At 38.9% G+C, this 17,492-nt stretch overlaps 1 protein-coding gene across 1 annotated transcript; it reads left to right on the forward strand.

Annotated features, from left to right (window-relative positions):
• Nucleotides 1-3,360: 3,360 nt before the first annotated feature.
• On the forward strand, nt 3,361-14,140 carry cab39l1 (calcium binding protein 39, like 1). The gene is made up of 9 exons (XM_083785920.1): nt 3,361-3,632; nt 4,137-4,276; nt 4,368-4,532; nt 4,966-5,084; nt 5,407-5,575; nt 5,971-6,030; nt 6,133-6,198; nt 6,808-6,951; nt 9,900-14,140. Exons 2-9 carry the CDS (start codon nt 4,160-4,162, stop codon nt 10,089-10,091), a joined length of 1,032 nt encoding a protein of 343 aa, XP_083642046.1. The 5' UTR covers nt 3,361-3,632; nt 4,137-4,159; the 3' UTR covers nt 10,092-14,140.
• Nucleotides 14,141-17,492: the final 3,352 nt, after the last annotated feature.

Raw genomic sequence — 17,492 nt, forward strand, 5'->3', positions numbered from 1 at the left:
TACCGACTCGGTGCTCTACAGCCTGGCACCGGTCTAGTACTAATATTAACTAGAACTGCACTCTGTCGAGTGCCTACTTGCTTGTTGCACACAAGTAGGCCATAAATGGCCTACTAGTGCGCAAGCAGAGCGTGCAAGTACTGTATACCGCTACAAACTTATAAAATCCTATAAAGCAAGCACTCTGTTGTCTCACACTCTTTGTTGCTCTCCCCAAGGCAGGTTCGGCGTGCGGCTCCGGGTAAGACAAGCGCAACACACACATCCTCCTCTCAGAAATATCACTTATATCGACCCCTGAAGTAACCTTGTGTTTCTCATTCCTAGGCATGTATGACAATTGAAATGGAAATGGAACGCTGGGCTCTGAGGCATGTGTAACATTGAATGTGGAACTTGGAACGCTCCGCTCTAGAGGTGGAACTTGGAACGCTCCACTCTAGCCGTGGAACTTGGAATATATATGTATACCTACCTTATAGGACTAGGCTAAAGCACGCCCCTTACCTGTCGGGAAGGAGCCTGCACGGTCTGCTTCCGTATGTCCCGTGCCAGAGTATGATGTATGACAATATCCCCTGCTAAGGGATATACGCATCGTATCACCCGACTAATAACATTACTTGCACGCTCTGCTTGCGCAAGTAACTATAAATGCACTCTGTCAAGGTGCCGACTTGCGCTTTGCACCCAAGTAGGCCTACTAGTGCGCAAGCAGAAAGTGCAAGTACTGTTGACCGCTACAAACTTTCAAATCTCAGCCTCTCTGTGAAAGAACGTTTGCAATATTGAATTATTAGGTTTAGCTATTTCCTACTTACCTAGTGTTTGGGGGTAAAAAAGTAATATTTTGAATTATGGTAAAAGCTTCTACCTATAAAAGAAATACAGTCCCATCGAGTAATGACGTAATGATTACTTATGCCTGTTATGGCAGTGGTGTCGGATTACATATTGTATACATAGGGGCATTACCTTTAGTCCACCCGACACTGAAACATGTCATTGTTACGTCACCATCGATAACCAATTATACCCTGGCATTGGTACATATCTTCATCACGTCATATGCTCATATGTATATGTAATTTGTGAGTTGATTAGTGGTATACTAATACTTGGGTGGTTTGATGCATATGTCCCTTTAATCCTCCAAACACTGAAACATATCATTACGTCACCATTGTAAACCAATTATACCCTGGCATTGTTACATATCTTCATCACGTCATGGAACATACGCTTCGTAGCATGACGGAGAACATACCTGCACGGTCTGCTTCCGTATGTCCCGTACATACATACATACATACTGTACAGTATACATATACCCAATAATCTGTTAAGAGTTCCTCCTTCTATCAAGAGCTGAGTCACATTCATGTTATATTTGCATTAACATCTTAGTGTTTTGCCAATTATTTTGGGCTTAAATTAATTTCATAGGCCTGGGTCATTCCTAGTATTCTGTTCCATTTGTGTCCCCATGTCATAATACAGCATATCTTGTGTAAAATAAGCAATAACACTCATTCCAAAATGCTTATCTTATACTATTAAAGGTTTTCCACCATAAAAAATAATATTTGTATACCTAAATAAAATAATCCCTTGATTTGATTTGAGTAGACGTATGCTAAAATGCCATGTCCCCCGCATGTTTTTTCTTCAGTTACAAATAATATAATGTTTAATTCAAACAAAATCTACCTTTTGAAATCTTATTAGGCTATATAGTATAGTTCTAATGCTTCTCACCATCCATCCATCTTCAACCGCTTATCCGTAGACGGGTCGCGGGGCAACAGCTCCACCAGAGAGCTCCAGACATTCATCTCCAGAGCAACATTAAGTAACTTCCTCCTGGGGGATCCCGAGGCGTTCCAAGGCCAGTGAGTCAATGTAATCCCTCCATACAGCGACTGCAATACCACCCCTGCCGCTCCGATTCTCCGGCTGATCTCCTTCTCCGTCCTCCCCTCACTCGTGAACAAGACCCTGATATACTTAAACTCCTTCACCTGGGGTAATGCCTCATTCCCTACTTGGACTGCACAATCTCACCGGTTCTGCTGAGAACCATGGCTTCCGATTTGGAGACGCTGATCCTCATCCCAGCCGCCGTACACTCGGCTGTGAACCGGTCCAGTGAGAGGAAACCCTACACAAGAAGAAGTATCACTGTTTAATTTGCCTTTTTTCAATGTTTTAGGTTGCAGATGTGGTAAAGCATAAATTGATACATTTTCATAATTCTGAAAATATGGTTGATAAATAAATATATTAAAATCTTATAACTCTGTGTTCACAATGTCATGCCATAATATTCTTCATTACATGAGGATTAATGGCCATCTTTAACATAAACTGTCCCCCCTGTTACTGTGTCAATGGATATTTACATGGAAAAATTGGAATAACGCATTAAGCTGAACAAATAGGTTTTTCTGACAGCTGAACATGAAAGAAAAAAAATCCTGTGCAAAAAAAATTTGTCTTGAAAAGGTTACAATTAAGGCTGAACAAGCACCGAATATTTGGAATGACTCGCCTACATAAAGTCAGTTATGCATTATACCTACTTTAACTTTGAAGGCTAAATCAAACTACTTCCGATTATTTTGTGGCCACTTATTGTTCACTTGATGCAGCGTCAGACTGCGTAGCTTTCGGGTGACGTTGCCAAAGGCTGTGCTCATGGTCCCACAAACAAAACAAAACCTTTGAAACTATTTATTTCTTTATTTTATATTATACATTAATTTAAAACGTTATTTTCAAAGAGTTCAAGTGGTATCCTGTCTTTATACAATTCGGTATTTGCATACTTTTTTGCAAAATGCCACAATATTGACTCAAGGCCCCCAGCCCCAGGCCTGGGTGTGTTAACATTAAAAGATTAATAATCATAGCCTAATGTTTATTTATTTATTTACTTTTATAAGACATGTAGGGGGTTGCACCACCATGACACATATAAATACAGAATTGTGGCTACAATTCAGGTCAAGATTTTAGCCTATATTTTAAAGGCTTTTGGACACATTAATTGCCCTTATTCTCTTCTCACTTAACATAATTATGTTAGTCATATTTACATACATTAGTCATATTTACTTACATACATTCTCATTATATAGTTTATATTTTAAAACTATTTTGAGAATAAAGATTTAATCCAATATTACAAAAGTGAACAACAAACCTATATATATTACAGCCACAAAACACAGTAGATTAGAATGATGTAAAAAGTAAAAGTACCTTATGCGATATTCAAATTAAGGTTAAAATTACCCCAAGTGAAGACCAGATTCAGGTTTAAATTACCCCATGTCGAGCTGGAGAGACGCGAGACATACAGACCAGAACAGGGAAATGAAGTTCTCTCGCAACACAACTTTAGCCAGTTAGCCAGTTTGTTGGCGACGGGACGAGTTGTTGGAGAGAGATTAATAACTCATCAGTTTTGAGTACTTTATATAAACATTAACCACATTATTAAGAGTTATTATCTTAGTTGGGCGTTTCTCTCAGGGAGACAGCGGAGTTAAGTTGCAAGCTGACATTAGCATTAGCTAACCTTTAGCCACCAAGCCTCCTTCAAGTTCAAAACGTACAGCTTCTTTTTGGTAAGTCTTTTAATGTCAACACTTTAATAAGATTTAACAGCAGTCATTGTTATTACTGTGCGTTTCCGCTTCTATTTACAATTTGTTCCTAACAAACAAGCTTACCTACGACATTAAACTTAACTTTGTTTAGTTTGCTTTTTTCAGTAGCTAACTCAGAAGCACACGGTGAACTTTTTAATTAAATCAACAACATCACTATCATCAACCAATGTGTCCAATGTAAAAAGAAAAAAAATTAGAAAACCATTAATGGGGAAATGCTATTAATTTACAAGAATGTCAACTTGCATGTTTAAGTACAATAGTAAATTGTTCGTATTTTCCACTCGGGCCTTTATAGTTAAATTCAAATGGATAGAATCAACCTGACTCTGTGTGTACTGTGTATGCAAGTGCATGCTTGTCAGTCAGTCAGTTCCGGTCTTTAAAATGTCAGGAAGCTTGGATGGTTTAATTATATATTGCAGCTGACTCTTTCTCCTTGCTTTCGTCTGGTATTAGACTCTGTTTCCTCTGCCTCCATCATGCCTTTTCCTTTTGGAAAGTCTCAGAAGAGCCCAGCTGAAATAGTCAAAAGTTTGAAGGAGAATGTTGCTTACATGGAAAAGCTAGACGCTGCAGAGAGCAAAAAGTGTGAAAAGGTCAGTAGTAATGATGACTTACTGTATGGCTAACAATGGCCACTTAACCTCACTAATGGCCTCTGACACAGACTGTTTTTATTATCCGAAGGTTGCAGAGGAGGTCTCAAAGAACCTCTCCTCCCTGAAAGAGGTCCTGTGTGGGACAGGTGACAAGGAACCTCAGACTGAAGCGGTGGCTCAACTCGCACAGGAGCTGTACAACACCAACCTCCTAATAGCCCTGATCGCAAATCTGCAAAAGATTGATTTTGAGGTGGGGAGGATGCACGATGTCCCTGGGACAAAATTGTTACGCTTGTGAAAGTATTGATTTGTTTCGGACAGTTCTTTGCAGGGTTATATGTGGGCGTGCATGTTTGATTGGGATGGCTTAACCCTAACACGGAGTGAAAAGTAATCTAGTACACAGTTTCTCAACATAAAGTTGGCACCAGGGGTCCAAATGGACCATTTTGGCTCTGTACCTCTGTGAGGGTTCAAATGGATCCTTAATGGTTCCATTTGTACACTCTCAGAGTTAAATTAACCTGGGAGATTTTACAGTGCAGATTGGGGTTACAGAGATGAAATTGTGGCATTAAATGGCGGGCGGTCTTGTGGCCCAAACTAACTAATATTAAACTGGGGTTCCTTGAAATTAAAAAGCTTGAGAATTACTGCTCTAAAACAAGTAATCCTTTCCACAGGGTAAGAAAGATGTGGTGCATCTTTTCAGCAATATTGTGCGACGTCAGATCGGTACTCGCACCCCCACCGTGGAATACATCTCCTCACACCCCCAGATCCTCTTCATGCTTCTACAAGGGTATGTGCCTTCTGACACACATCCAGACATGGCGTAATTGGCGTTAGGGTAAATTGGATCTATTGACATCAAGGGAATTCTGATAATGTAAAAAACAAGTCTTGATATGCAATTTCACCTAATGGAGTCCTTGTTGCTCACGCTACACCAATTTTGGTAACTTATCCATTTTTGTTGTGGTTGAGAGCTCCCAATAAAGGTTAAATAATATCATGCCTGGGTGGCTGCCTAGTGCCTGCACAATCTGAAGGTTCTACCAAAGTTCAACAGCACTTTAAGGGTATATGGGTCAGTCGGTATAACAATATATAATCTGCAACAGGTACGAGAGTGCAGAGGTGGCCCTCAACTGTGGGATGATGCTAAGAGAATGTCTGCGGCACGAGCCATTGGCACGGACGGTGCTCTTCTCTGAAGAGTTCTACCGCTTCTTTCGTTTTGTGGAATTGTCAACGTTTGACATCGCCTCAGATGCTTTTGCTTCCTTCAAGGTATTTCTCTTTCTCCAGCTTGATTCCATTTAGGGCTGGACGATATGTACTAAATCAAATATCAGATTATTTGTTGACCAAATACCTCTCCATCTTGTGGCGATAATATTATAATTAATTCAAAATTTTACATAGATTTTCAAAGATACAAGCTCATAACACGTGTTTTGAGATAGTAGATTTACTATTTTTGCTGTGTGTATGTGTCAGTGCTTAGGAAAAGACAAACACTTATGCCATATCACTAAATTACTTAATATTTGATAAACAAATCTCAGACAATATCTAGTCTCGTATCATCACAATATCAATATTTCTCAGCCCTAATTCCCTGGCAGATCCAAAGTAACTGATTTCATTTTCAACCCTAACTGGCTTCTGTTCTGCATTATAAGGATCTTCTCACAAGACACAAGATTATGTGTGCAGATTTCCTGGAGACCAACTACGACAGGGTGAGCGATATATTGTAGATTTGAAGATAAAACATAGAAGCTTATACCGACAACATTGGAGAGAAAAAAATAACTTAACGTCATTGTGTACATTTGTTTCAGGTTTTAACAGAATATGAGAAGCTCTTGCATTCTGACAACTATGTTACCAAGCGACAGTCTCTGAAGGTATGCAGTTGTCTAAATAAATGTAATATTAGATCCCATGTGAATTCAATACTTAATAGTTTAAATCTTTCTTCCCTTCTGTTTCCGTTTAGCTATAGCCTCTTCGGGCCGTGTGTTATGGCAAAAGTTATGCATTCAAAATGTGTTACCAAGCAAGCCTCCTATTAGTTGGAAAAAAAGGTCGCACAGCTCGTAGTCACGATGCAAAACACTTTTATTATACCAACGTTTTGGCAACAAAATGCCACCTTCAGGGTATGATATGATATTGGTGTGCTGCCTCCTACCTCTTTGTTTGCTCCAAATTATATTAGTTCCCAATCTTCAAATCAAATGCACAGATGCTAAATCAGCTGGTTTATTCCTATGATTTGAAAACCCATTTTAGCACAGATAATGTTTATCGGGGTAAACTATTGTACGTCCCGTGGGCGCATCGATTTGATTTTGATGTTTTTGGGTGTGTTAATGCATAGCTAACTACATTATTGTGACACGATGCTACACATGTCTGGAGTCAAACTGATGAACCCCCACGATTAATGTGGTCAGCCGCACGTTAGCTGGTTGAGTCATACCAGCATGTAAACCAAGCTGCATATCTTTCAGCTGCTCGGAGAGCTTCTGCTGGACAGACACAACTTCACGGTGATGACCAGGTACATCAGCAGAGCAGAGAACCTAAAACTCATGATGAATCTACTCCGAGACAACAGCCGGAACATCCAGTTTGAAGCCTTCCACGTTTTCAAGGTACGTAAAGCATAATATGATTATTTATTTTACCTTTTGAACCATATCCTACCCACTCTAGTCTGGGCCAAACGTTCAGCAGAAATAACAGATCGCAAGGCTCCAAATGTGTCACAACGTGATGGTGTTGTGAGATTGTAGGTCAGGTATTTTCGTCAAAGATATTTCATATGTAGGGGGAAAAAATTGGTCTAGTTTAAACACTGGTGGACTCGGGTCACCTAATTGCTGTATATAGGGTTTTAACATTTTGACTGAAATTACTTGGTGAATTAAGTTGTAATCTTTGTATTATTTAGGGGCAAATGCTTATGAGATACTTAATTTTCTTACTTCCTCTTCTCTAAGCTCTCTCAGCATCATGACAGAAAAGTGGGCAAGAAATGTGAATGTCTGCCTTGGTGTAATTTTTCCATCAGTGCAGGGGCCAATAGATAACTGTGACAGAGCCATTTGACACGGGAATGAATGCTGATCATGACCTTTCATGTTAGTGGGTGTTGGTGTATTTTTGTCCATTAGGAAAGGGTCTTACCTTCTTAGTGTTTTTCTATCCTTTTCAGAAGAAAAATATGAACCGCATGTCTAATAGAGTTCATTCACCTGTTTTGGGTTGCAGTACGTTGAACACACCTGTGGTGTCTGGTGTTCACACCGAATGTGGTTTCATAATGCATATTACAGAGTTACGTTGGTAATGAAGCATGTAGCATCCACAATACATACACCCTCAAACAACAAACCACCATGTTAGACTGGGAGAGCAGCAGGTCTTTTATTTACATGATAAACCAGCAGTAGACACAAGCACTAGTGGAAACTTCCATACAGAGGAGTGTTTACAGAATGCAATTACAACGAATGGATATTGCTAAAACAATGGGAAGTGTTATTTTTGCACTTGGATAATCAGAAGGGAGTGCTAAATCAGCAAAGAAAAGAATGATCCCAACTGGCATAATAAATCCCTGTAAAGAAGCAAAACTGAAATTACGAGAGCTGTGGTGAACAAAAGTGGCGGCACGAAGCAATACGCAATGTGCTTGTAGCTGACGAGACGACTGGTACAACAAGTACATCAGATAACAACAAGGGTATTGCACAGCGGGTGGGGCATGGCAAGCCCAGACTAATATCACTGAGTAGATCTTAGTCTGGAATCTGTTTAGAACCTGCATTTCCAAGAGTTTGATTTTAAAAAAATACTTCTGGTGATATACCTTCGCCACATTTGCATACTGGGCCCTGATTGGTGCTCCAATCACTCCAATCACAACCGAGCAGGCCCAGATATAATCTACAGAGGGACCCGATCGATGTCAAATTTTGCACACACTCCCTGGATGCCAACGATGAACCTCTGACCTCTTTTCCAGAACGGCCTGTTATAGCGCCACCAGGAGGCCGAGTTTTGTAAAACACATTTTTTTATATTACTCCTCCAGATTCTGTCCAAAATTCCCGTTGCAGTATAAGACGGATCTGTCCGATATTTCATATTCCGTCCTAATTTGCTAACATGGCTTTCAAAGTTTGCAGGATTGGCCCATTTTGAACAAAAAGCCTCAAATCATGAATGCAGCGTGCAATTTACGTGAAATCTTTCACATACTTTCCTACTAGGCTGAGGAATATATTCCACCCTTTTCACAATGGCCTGTTATAGCGCCACCAACAGGTGTATTTTTGCAAAACACATTTTTGGAACAAAATGCCTCAAATCATCCAAGGTGTAAGAAGAAATGGCACCATTTTCACATTGGCCTATTATAGCGCCACCAGGAGGCCACAACCTGACCTGCCCTGGTGCAGACCTGACCACTTTTTCTACTTTTTTATTTTTTGCACTGGCAGATTCATCTGGTTTCCAGGCTAATGTATTTCTGACCTTCATCTTTCCAAACATGCATATCCCAGAGATGTCCGGTTTTGCCACAAAACCACAAAAAAAATCTCTATCTTAATCTTAATCTATTTTAGTGGTCAAACTTCAAAAGGTCAAGATTAGCGATGAGCCTCTTGGCTCCACTATGCCTATGTACCTCTGCATATTTGAATAGCCTAAAAATATTCATTAGGGTTAGGCTTAATTGGTCTGATCAACCCTAATATTATATTTAATTGTACAACAGTATTATGCAGGAATGGCCCATCTACAAGCTCAATCGTGACACACAGCTTTTACTTTACAAAAAAGATTTAAAAATAAAAATGCAATCGATTAGTTCGCTTAACTGTTGCACCCTTTTATTATTGTCTCAGAACAGCCGGAGACTGTATTTGCTCTTGTGTGTCAGTGTGCAGGTTGGATGTGTCTGTAAACGGCTCATCTCTGGTGTGAAATTTTGCATGTATACTCTCAGTAGGCCAAGGAAGAACTTCCAGTCCTCCATCCATTATTATTTTTCTATTTTTCAAAGCCTATTTTATCAGCCTCATGGTGGCTCTATGCCAAACTCCACGCCCATTTCCGCCTGACAAGATTTTCTGCCATTTTGTGTTTTCACTGCTCACATGATCAAGATGTAACTGTCAGATTTTTCAGATTCCATTCCGATTGGCTACGATTGGCTTTCAAAGTTTGCAGGAGAGGCCCGTATTGCACAAACGTGCACACAAACTACCAGTAGGTGGTAGGCCATGGAGAATAAATACTACCTATTTTCTTTAGATCAGCTTCATGGTGGCGCTATAACAGCCCACTTCACATTTTAGCCTATAACTCTTGAACCTGTAGGTTGTACAATCGCATTTTTAGTTGTTTTTTTTTAGATCATAATGCAACTCTTGCTTATAGGCCACTTTTGTGAGTAGATCTTCCACAATTCTGTGCGTTGTTCAAAACACACTTTTTGTTGCTACTCCTACAGATTTTGTCAAACTCACAGAAAGCATTGCACCTTTTTCTAGTTGTTGTTACTACAACTATCCTCTCACAACTCCTGCAGGTATTTGTGGCAAACCCCAATAAGACCCAGCCTGTGCTGGACATCCTGCTGAAGAACCAGACCAAGCTGGTGGAGTTCCTGAGCCACTTCCAGACCGATCGGTCTGAAGACGAGCAGTTCTGCGATGAGAAGAACTACCTGATAAAGCAGATCCGTGACCTGAAGCGCCCCACAGCACCAGAGGAGGCCTAAAGGACACACGCGGTCACTGCTTTGTCAGGTAGAGAGTCCTAGAGCCTCCAGAGAGATTCCACTAGCATCCTCTTATTACTTAAAAAAAAAAAAAAAAAACTTAGAAAACAAAACTTTAAAAAAAAACTTCCATCTTTTTTTTCCTTGGTGTGGAAGTGAGGGGGATTTCTTGTGGGTGAAGCAATTAAGCCTGATTTATGCTTCGTCGTATAATGGAGTATGAATTAAGCATTAGTGGGCCAAACACTGTTATTTAATCTGTTGTGCTTCTGTAGTGAAATGAGAATAGTCATAGCTTTTTATGTGGGATATCATGTAAACTGTTATCCCTAGATAAGCAAGTTTCTGATTATTTACCACCCCAAAAAAAACCCAGCAGGGACTCCTTAAGTGGACCGACAAGCCTTTTTCAGAAAGATGTCAATATTTTAGAGAAGAAAAAATATATTATTTTTTTGCTATTGTAGTTTTATGGTTAACAGTTTGAAATGTAACTCTTTTTTCATACTAATTCCATAGCACTGGTTTGTCACCTTACTAACCATATTCACCAACCGTAAATTTTGCTCTTTAGCAAAATAGCCGCCATGTGAATATGGTCAATTGTAAGTTATTCTGACTTTCCTGGACATTAGTCAACTTTATTATCGTCACTGTTGGGCCGAAACCTTGTACATCCAAAACGTAAACATTTCCAGGAAATGGAAAACATAACCTTTGTTCCAATGGATCCAATGCAGTTATTGTTTAGTCACAAGCTCTTAATACTTTAAATTAGTTAAATGCCCACATACCCACCTACGTAGTCGAAAACTGTCAATGCAAAGCATTGTGAGCTTGTAGATCCAAAGTACAGAATTGGGCATCAATTTATTAAAATATCTAAAACGATGAAATCTGGAGAGACAAGGTATCTGCATGACGGCAACGATATGACCGTAGTACAATTAGTTTAGCCAGGTTAGCTGATGGTAATGTTTGCTGGTTAAGGTGGTTAGCAGTCCTTTGGTATGTATGTAAAGGTGACTGTGATTGTTCCAGAGGTTGTTAGTGATCCTGTTGTAGCTGTGATAAATTCGCTGTGACAGGAAGAGAAGAGCAATCAATGAATGGCTGGGTTTTATTTGTACTGCGACCAGACAGCTGCACTGGACGGAAATAGCAGCGCGGCATCAGATACCGCTGCAGGGTGTCATAGCTCGCTCGCCGTAGCGCAGCATATTCTGATTGATCCTGCACGCCATAGCATGGCCACGCGGCATATTCTAATTGATCCGATTGGAAATGCTTCATTTTATCCACACAAAATACCGCATCTAAATTTGAAAAGATGGTTCTAAAGCGGTTTCATACTGGGAATCATATTTTGAAAAAATTATATATATATATATATTGATAATATATTCAATTAAATTCATATGTGATGCTTGTCAAAACCTATTGCCACCCACTTTTGGGTTCCCAGCCATCTGTTTGAGAAACACTGTTATAATATTAAGCATCTTTTGAGATGAATAACAAGAACGCACTGCAGATTGTTACATTATTTTTTTGGTGGTCTGGTATATACAGTAGTGTAGGCCATCTCAGACACTGCTAAATACCAGATGACTTTCTCACATTCTCAAACAGCCTGAAATATGAAACAGAAAGTAGTCTTGGCTGTCGGATAATTTTGTTTTGGAGTTGATTTCACTTCTCGTCTGTCGGTTGAACAGCAGATTCCAGTGAGAACAGCAGCACGTTGCCTTACTTGTCACTGTCACTTCGAATCCATGTGACAGATTTCAAGAACTATGTTGTCTGTTTGCACAGTTTTCTAGTATATACCTCATGGGCTTTTTGAGTTTGTAAGTGCTGTGTATTGTTTAGTTTTCTTTCCTTGACAGAATATATTTGGGGATCGCGTGGTGGTTGGTATGCATGCCTGTATTTAATGTTTGTTCTAACTTCAACAGGGATGGGGACCTGGTTTTCACTCTGGAAAACTAGACTTTTAAACTAAATGTATTTTTGTTTTGGTGCCGTCAATGTTATGCCTGATTTATACTTAGTTGCGTGTCGTGTTTCACACCAAAAATAGCCGATCTACTATACAAGCTCACTGTGTTTTTGGTGCAAGACAATACATGCAACTAGTATAAATAGGCCTTAATTCATAATGAATTACAGCATGGCACCCTTTTATAAATGAATGTTGCCTTACTTAGAGAAAGTAGATTGTAATGATCCTGTGAAATTCCAAAGTCAACATGAGAGCAGAAAATATGCATTTCAAGCCCCAATTGTAGCACTGGTTTTTCAGAGCCAGTTCAAATATTTGGGGATAATAGCCCAATAAAATATAATTACAATATACTTTTAACCACTTTTACCCTGATGTCCTTATTTTGGGCATGTCATTATTGGCAAATTTCAATTACGGTAACATTTTCAGAAATGCACGTCTCATCACGGTGTGTTGTGTGCGCTATTCATTCTAATATATATATATAGGGATAAAGTGGTTAAATGTGACACCATGGTTTCCATGCTTGCCAATACACGTTGGATATGGGGATAAACTTGACTGAATCTAAAATATGCTAACCAATGTTACAATTTGGTTTTTATTTAACCTTTTGTCATGAAACCAAATATCCACAAACTTGTTTTCAGGGTTTTTCCTTGCTCCATGTAACCATTTGGGATCCTTTTCTAGTGTTGGTATCTAACAACATGTTTATGAAACTGATTTGAGACTGAAAACTGAACTTCATGTCCAAACACTATTTTAATTTCTCAAAACAATTCCTGAAATAATGCTTCAAGAATGTGACTTATTTTGAATTAACAGATACTGTGAAATCGTCTAAATAATACAATGAACTTAACCACTTAAACCAGGCTCCCGCATGGCTCTATACCAGATCCTGTAGTATTTCCCTCTGCGCCAAATCTCTGGTGAAAATAACCGATGTACAAGCTCTCAATGCTTGTAGTTCGGCTATTCCTGCCAAATATTAACTCCAAAATAGGGGTCAACTCCAGAATAGGGGCTCTAGGGTTTAAGTGGTTAAATGCAGATGCAGGTTGGTAAACATGTCTACTACCCCTCCTTCATTCAGCTAGCCAATTATTGGGTGAAATTCAAATTTTACTTCTGAAAACATTTTCTCAAGCAGTAGTGATGTGCATGATGTAATATTTATATCCTCTAAAGAAATACATTGTTGAATCAATAATTATAGATGGCCAGGGTTGTTTTGAGAAATGGTTCAGCTTAATTAAATGTCAATCAAGTGTCGGTGTCAATTCAAATTTGTCTTTTAAATTTGGGTCCACCCATGGTGTGCACTGTGAAAGTTCCCCCACTGTGTAGGATCCATCACTTAATTTATGCTTAATTTATACACTGTCATTCACCTGCTCACAACAAATTGCAGCGCAACGCATTGTGAGCTTGTAGATTTTTCGATGCTGCGCGACCAAGTTTAAGGCATAACCCTAACCCACTTGGCTGGTAAAGTCAAGCCTTACATTTATAGTATATTAAAGTTATTTTAAGAATATTTGAATTGTTCACACTAGCAGAAAATGTTCAAAGGCATCTTCCATAAGGGTCTCGGATATTTCATGAAAGCTAAAGTTGGTCTCGATCTGTGATTTTCGTGTGATTTATTTGCATTAATTTAAATGGCGTACAAACAGCCACACAGAACACATAATGTTGCAATAAAGCGACCTAATTATTGTTTCGAAACAAGGTTGATTTTTCACCACAAATGCAAGTTCCAAATTTATGAATGAGGCGTCAACAAATTAATAGCTTGATGTGAAATATTCGCTGACTCATTTTCAGATTGTTTATTCATCACACTCCCAGTGCGTAAGGACCTTAAAGCGCAAATCATGAAACCTCTCCACTATCAGTATAAAGCCTTATTTATAGAAATGTTTTCACTGCATTTTTTTTTTCATCCTGCCTTAAGCCTGAGGAGGAGAGTTGTGTAGGTGAACTGTTTCACAAATTGCAGATTGGGACTTGGCCTAATAAAATGTTAAAAGTCGTGAGATTATTTTTTTAATATATATTTCTTTGATTTAGTCCATTTTTAATGCTTAATTTATATACATCGTACAACGGTGTCGTGTGTTGGAAATAGACATTCAACACCACCGTACGATGGAAGTAGAGCCAGACCGATGCCACATCAGAGTCCTAGAGACCTACCACCCATTACTGATGTTATGAGTGATATTGTTTCTAGAAGTGCATGAAATGTTCTATTCATTTAGCAAAACTTTGATTTGTTAAGTTTATATTTCGGAACTTTTAAATATAAAATACATTAATTTGAATTAAACATGAATCCCTGTTCAAACATTTTGTGAAATAGCTGATCTAGCTTGTAGATGTGCTATTTCCTAAAAAAGAATGAAAACTTTGAAAATATTTACAGGATAGTGATGGATGCCAGCTTGAAAGTGGTTAAGAACACATCAACTAAACTATAATAATACAGATATATAACGGTCTGGCTCTACAACAATATCATGCTTAATTCCCTGGAGGGGGAGGGGGGGGGGACACTTTAGTTTAACTGAGCTGACATTTTATTTATAACCCTACCTCCTGTGACGAGATACAATAGATAATACAGTGGCAACTTCAGATTAATTAAACGAGTACTTCACCCCCAAAATGACTTGTTTCCTATCAATTACTCACCCCATGAAGCTTTGCATTCATGGATTTTCTTTTTTTTATGCATTCCTAAAATAAGAATCTAAGAATATTTTATGAATTTTAGAAAAAAGGGGACCAAGCTTAATGGCAGCAAAACAATATATAAATGACTCAAACAACTCACTGTGTAATCCTAGTGTTCAAAGTTATACATTTTGCTGCTGTTAAGCCGGGATCGGAATTTTCTTCAATTAATCAAACATGTCTTAATTGTCCGATTCTTCATTCGGCAATGTAACGAGATAACAAAATAGTAATTTTGGTTGTGAAGTACTTAATGTTGAGATCAAGACTTAAAAGTTGGTGGTTGAGAGGAATTTCTGTTTGAACTTTAAATGTTGTGCTTTAAATATTCACCCTTGCTGTCTTTTTTTCCTCCATAATAACCTGAATACCCCACATTTCCTTTATTTACTGTGGGAGAGAATTATACGTGTACAAAGCATTATTTTAAAAAGGTAAACGTGTGAAAGCATACATGAAATAAAATGTTATGGGAAGAATTGTTTTTGTGGTTAATCCTTTCATATCTACATAGATCAGTCAAGGGATGGGCAGGGCAGAGTGAAGTTAGACCCCCTCCAACACACTGCAAAAAGATAATTTAATCCATTTTCGGTTACTGCACCGTTTATTTCTCGCTTCAAATTTGAGAGCAATATTAAATCGTAAAAGACATTGTGTGTTTGTTTATATGGCTGTGATGGATACAGCATAAAATTCAAGCAGTGCAGCAGGTGCTCAGATGATTTGATTAGACAGCAGTTTGTTGTAGAGCATATCGGTCATTATTTAGAAATAACACCGCTGAATTCAGTGATTGACCAATCGGAATTAAGCATTCAACCAAGCTGTAATAAATTGTGTTAACATACTGCACCATACATATTGCCCTTCTGCTTTATGAATGTAGTCTGACTTGATCATATATTTCATGTAAAGGTTTAGTCATGTAATTATTATACTTACTCAGTGCCACAGGATGCCTTTGGACGCCTCCCCTTTATATAACAGTGATCACGTGACCTGTCATTTAAACTTGATCTTCTGCGCTTGATGCTTATTTAAACTGATATGGAACCGAGCTTGGTGCTGATTTATGGGCCAACTGATCTATAAATATATTTTCTTTATTAAATGAAAATCATCTGTTGAGTTCTCATACGTATTTGGCATAGAAGTGATTATGGCTCCAGTTCATCTCTTTCATCAAGCCATCTGTACAAACTGTACACAAAGTTATTGATGTAATTAAGCTTGTTATGCAAGATGTAGCCTCGGTACCAGGCTTTCATTTTTGTTGGTGCAAAAATTGAAAGCCTGGAGGAACGCATTGGCCGCTCTGGTCTAAAAGTGGAGTCAACCCTTCCGGGTGGGCGTCGCTCCAAATTATGTGACGTAGCGCTGCACTAGGGGGGAGAGGAGGGGCCGGGGGTGATGGACAGATCGATGAGATCCAATCAGGGCGCGTGCAAATCTGAGCCGCGACCCGCCCCTCTAGACCAGAAACCTAACACGTTAGCTCAGGCTATGCAAGATGTATCTCCCAGAGACTGGAATCCGAATCCATTCCATGATATATGGAGACATACTTTCCTTTTGGATGGAGATGAACCAACAGTTGCAATGCCGGATTCCTAAACGTCTTGTAGATCGGCTATTTTGCCAGATATTTGGTGTAGAAGAAGAAAAGGATTAATCCTAAAGGCCACAATGTGATGTTTTATAACAATGTTTGATTGTAGCCTAATGCCGACACACAGTAGCCTATTATATGATGTTAATATTTGAATCACTAGCACTAGTCTTTAAGGGATATTTTACTTTCAAAAACAATTTGGGTCATTTCATCATCTACTCAGGCTTTTGTTAACACCCCAGACAGTTTTTAAGTTGCTTGATTCAGTAATTAGATATTTGATATAAATGTCAGATGTATGCTAATTAGACGGGCCTCTGGTTCTGTTAGGACAAATGTGCTATATGCAAATTATGAATGTTTCACACAGATCTGTGCAGTTCTAGGTAAAAATGCAAATCGGCCTGTTATAGTGCCACCATGAGGCTGATATGCAAAACTTCACATAAATTGCACACTGCTGTTGATGATTTGAGGCATTTTGTTCAAAACTGACCAATCCTGCAAACTTTGAAAGGCAATTTTAGCCAATTGGGATGGAATATCGGAAATTGCAACACCTTCATTTTCAGGCCTGTTGAGAACTCTAGTCTCCCCAGACTAGAGTTGCCCACAAAAGCCTGAGTAGATGTAATTTTGGGGGGATTGTGGTGTGATTCTTATAGCTTTCTAAGTCACTGGCTCCCAACCTTTTTTCCTTGGAGCCCCCCTTACATGTGACACAAGCTGAGACCCCCCCCCCCTCCCCCCCACACACACACACACCAAAAATATAACTATTTTTGACAATACAATGCCCATTGCCCAAACATATGCAAGTTTAGGTTTTGCTTTTGTGCAACATGTTTAAAAGGTTGTACTACCTCCAAATAACAAGTCCCTGGACTCCGGAGTAGTTAATCAGAAATTGATTTAATCGATTATAGAACATTTGATCATTTTTAATATAAAGTAAATTTATTCTCCCAATATATAGTAGACATTATTTTCATCCTGTTGTGTGTTGTTGGGACAATCCTTCCTATGGCTTGTT

The sequence above is a fragment of the Protomyctophum parallelum genome, assembly GCF_964188405.1.
Source record: "Protomyctophum parallelum genome assembly, chromosome: 16".
Taxonomy (NCBI): domain Eukaryota; kingdom Metazoa; phylum Chordata; class Actinopteri; order Myctophiformes; family Myctophidae; genus Protomyctophum; species Protomyctophum parallelum.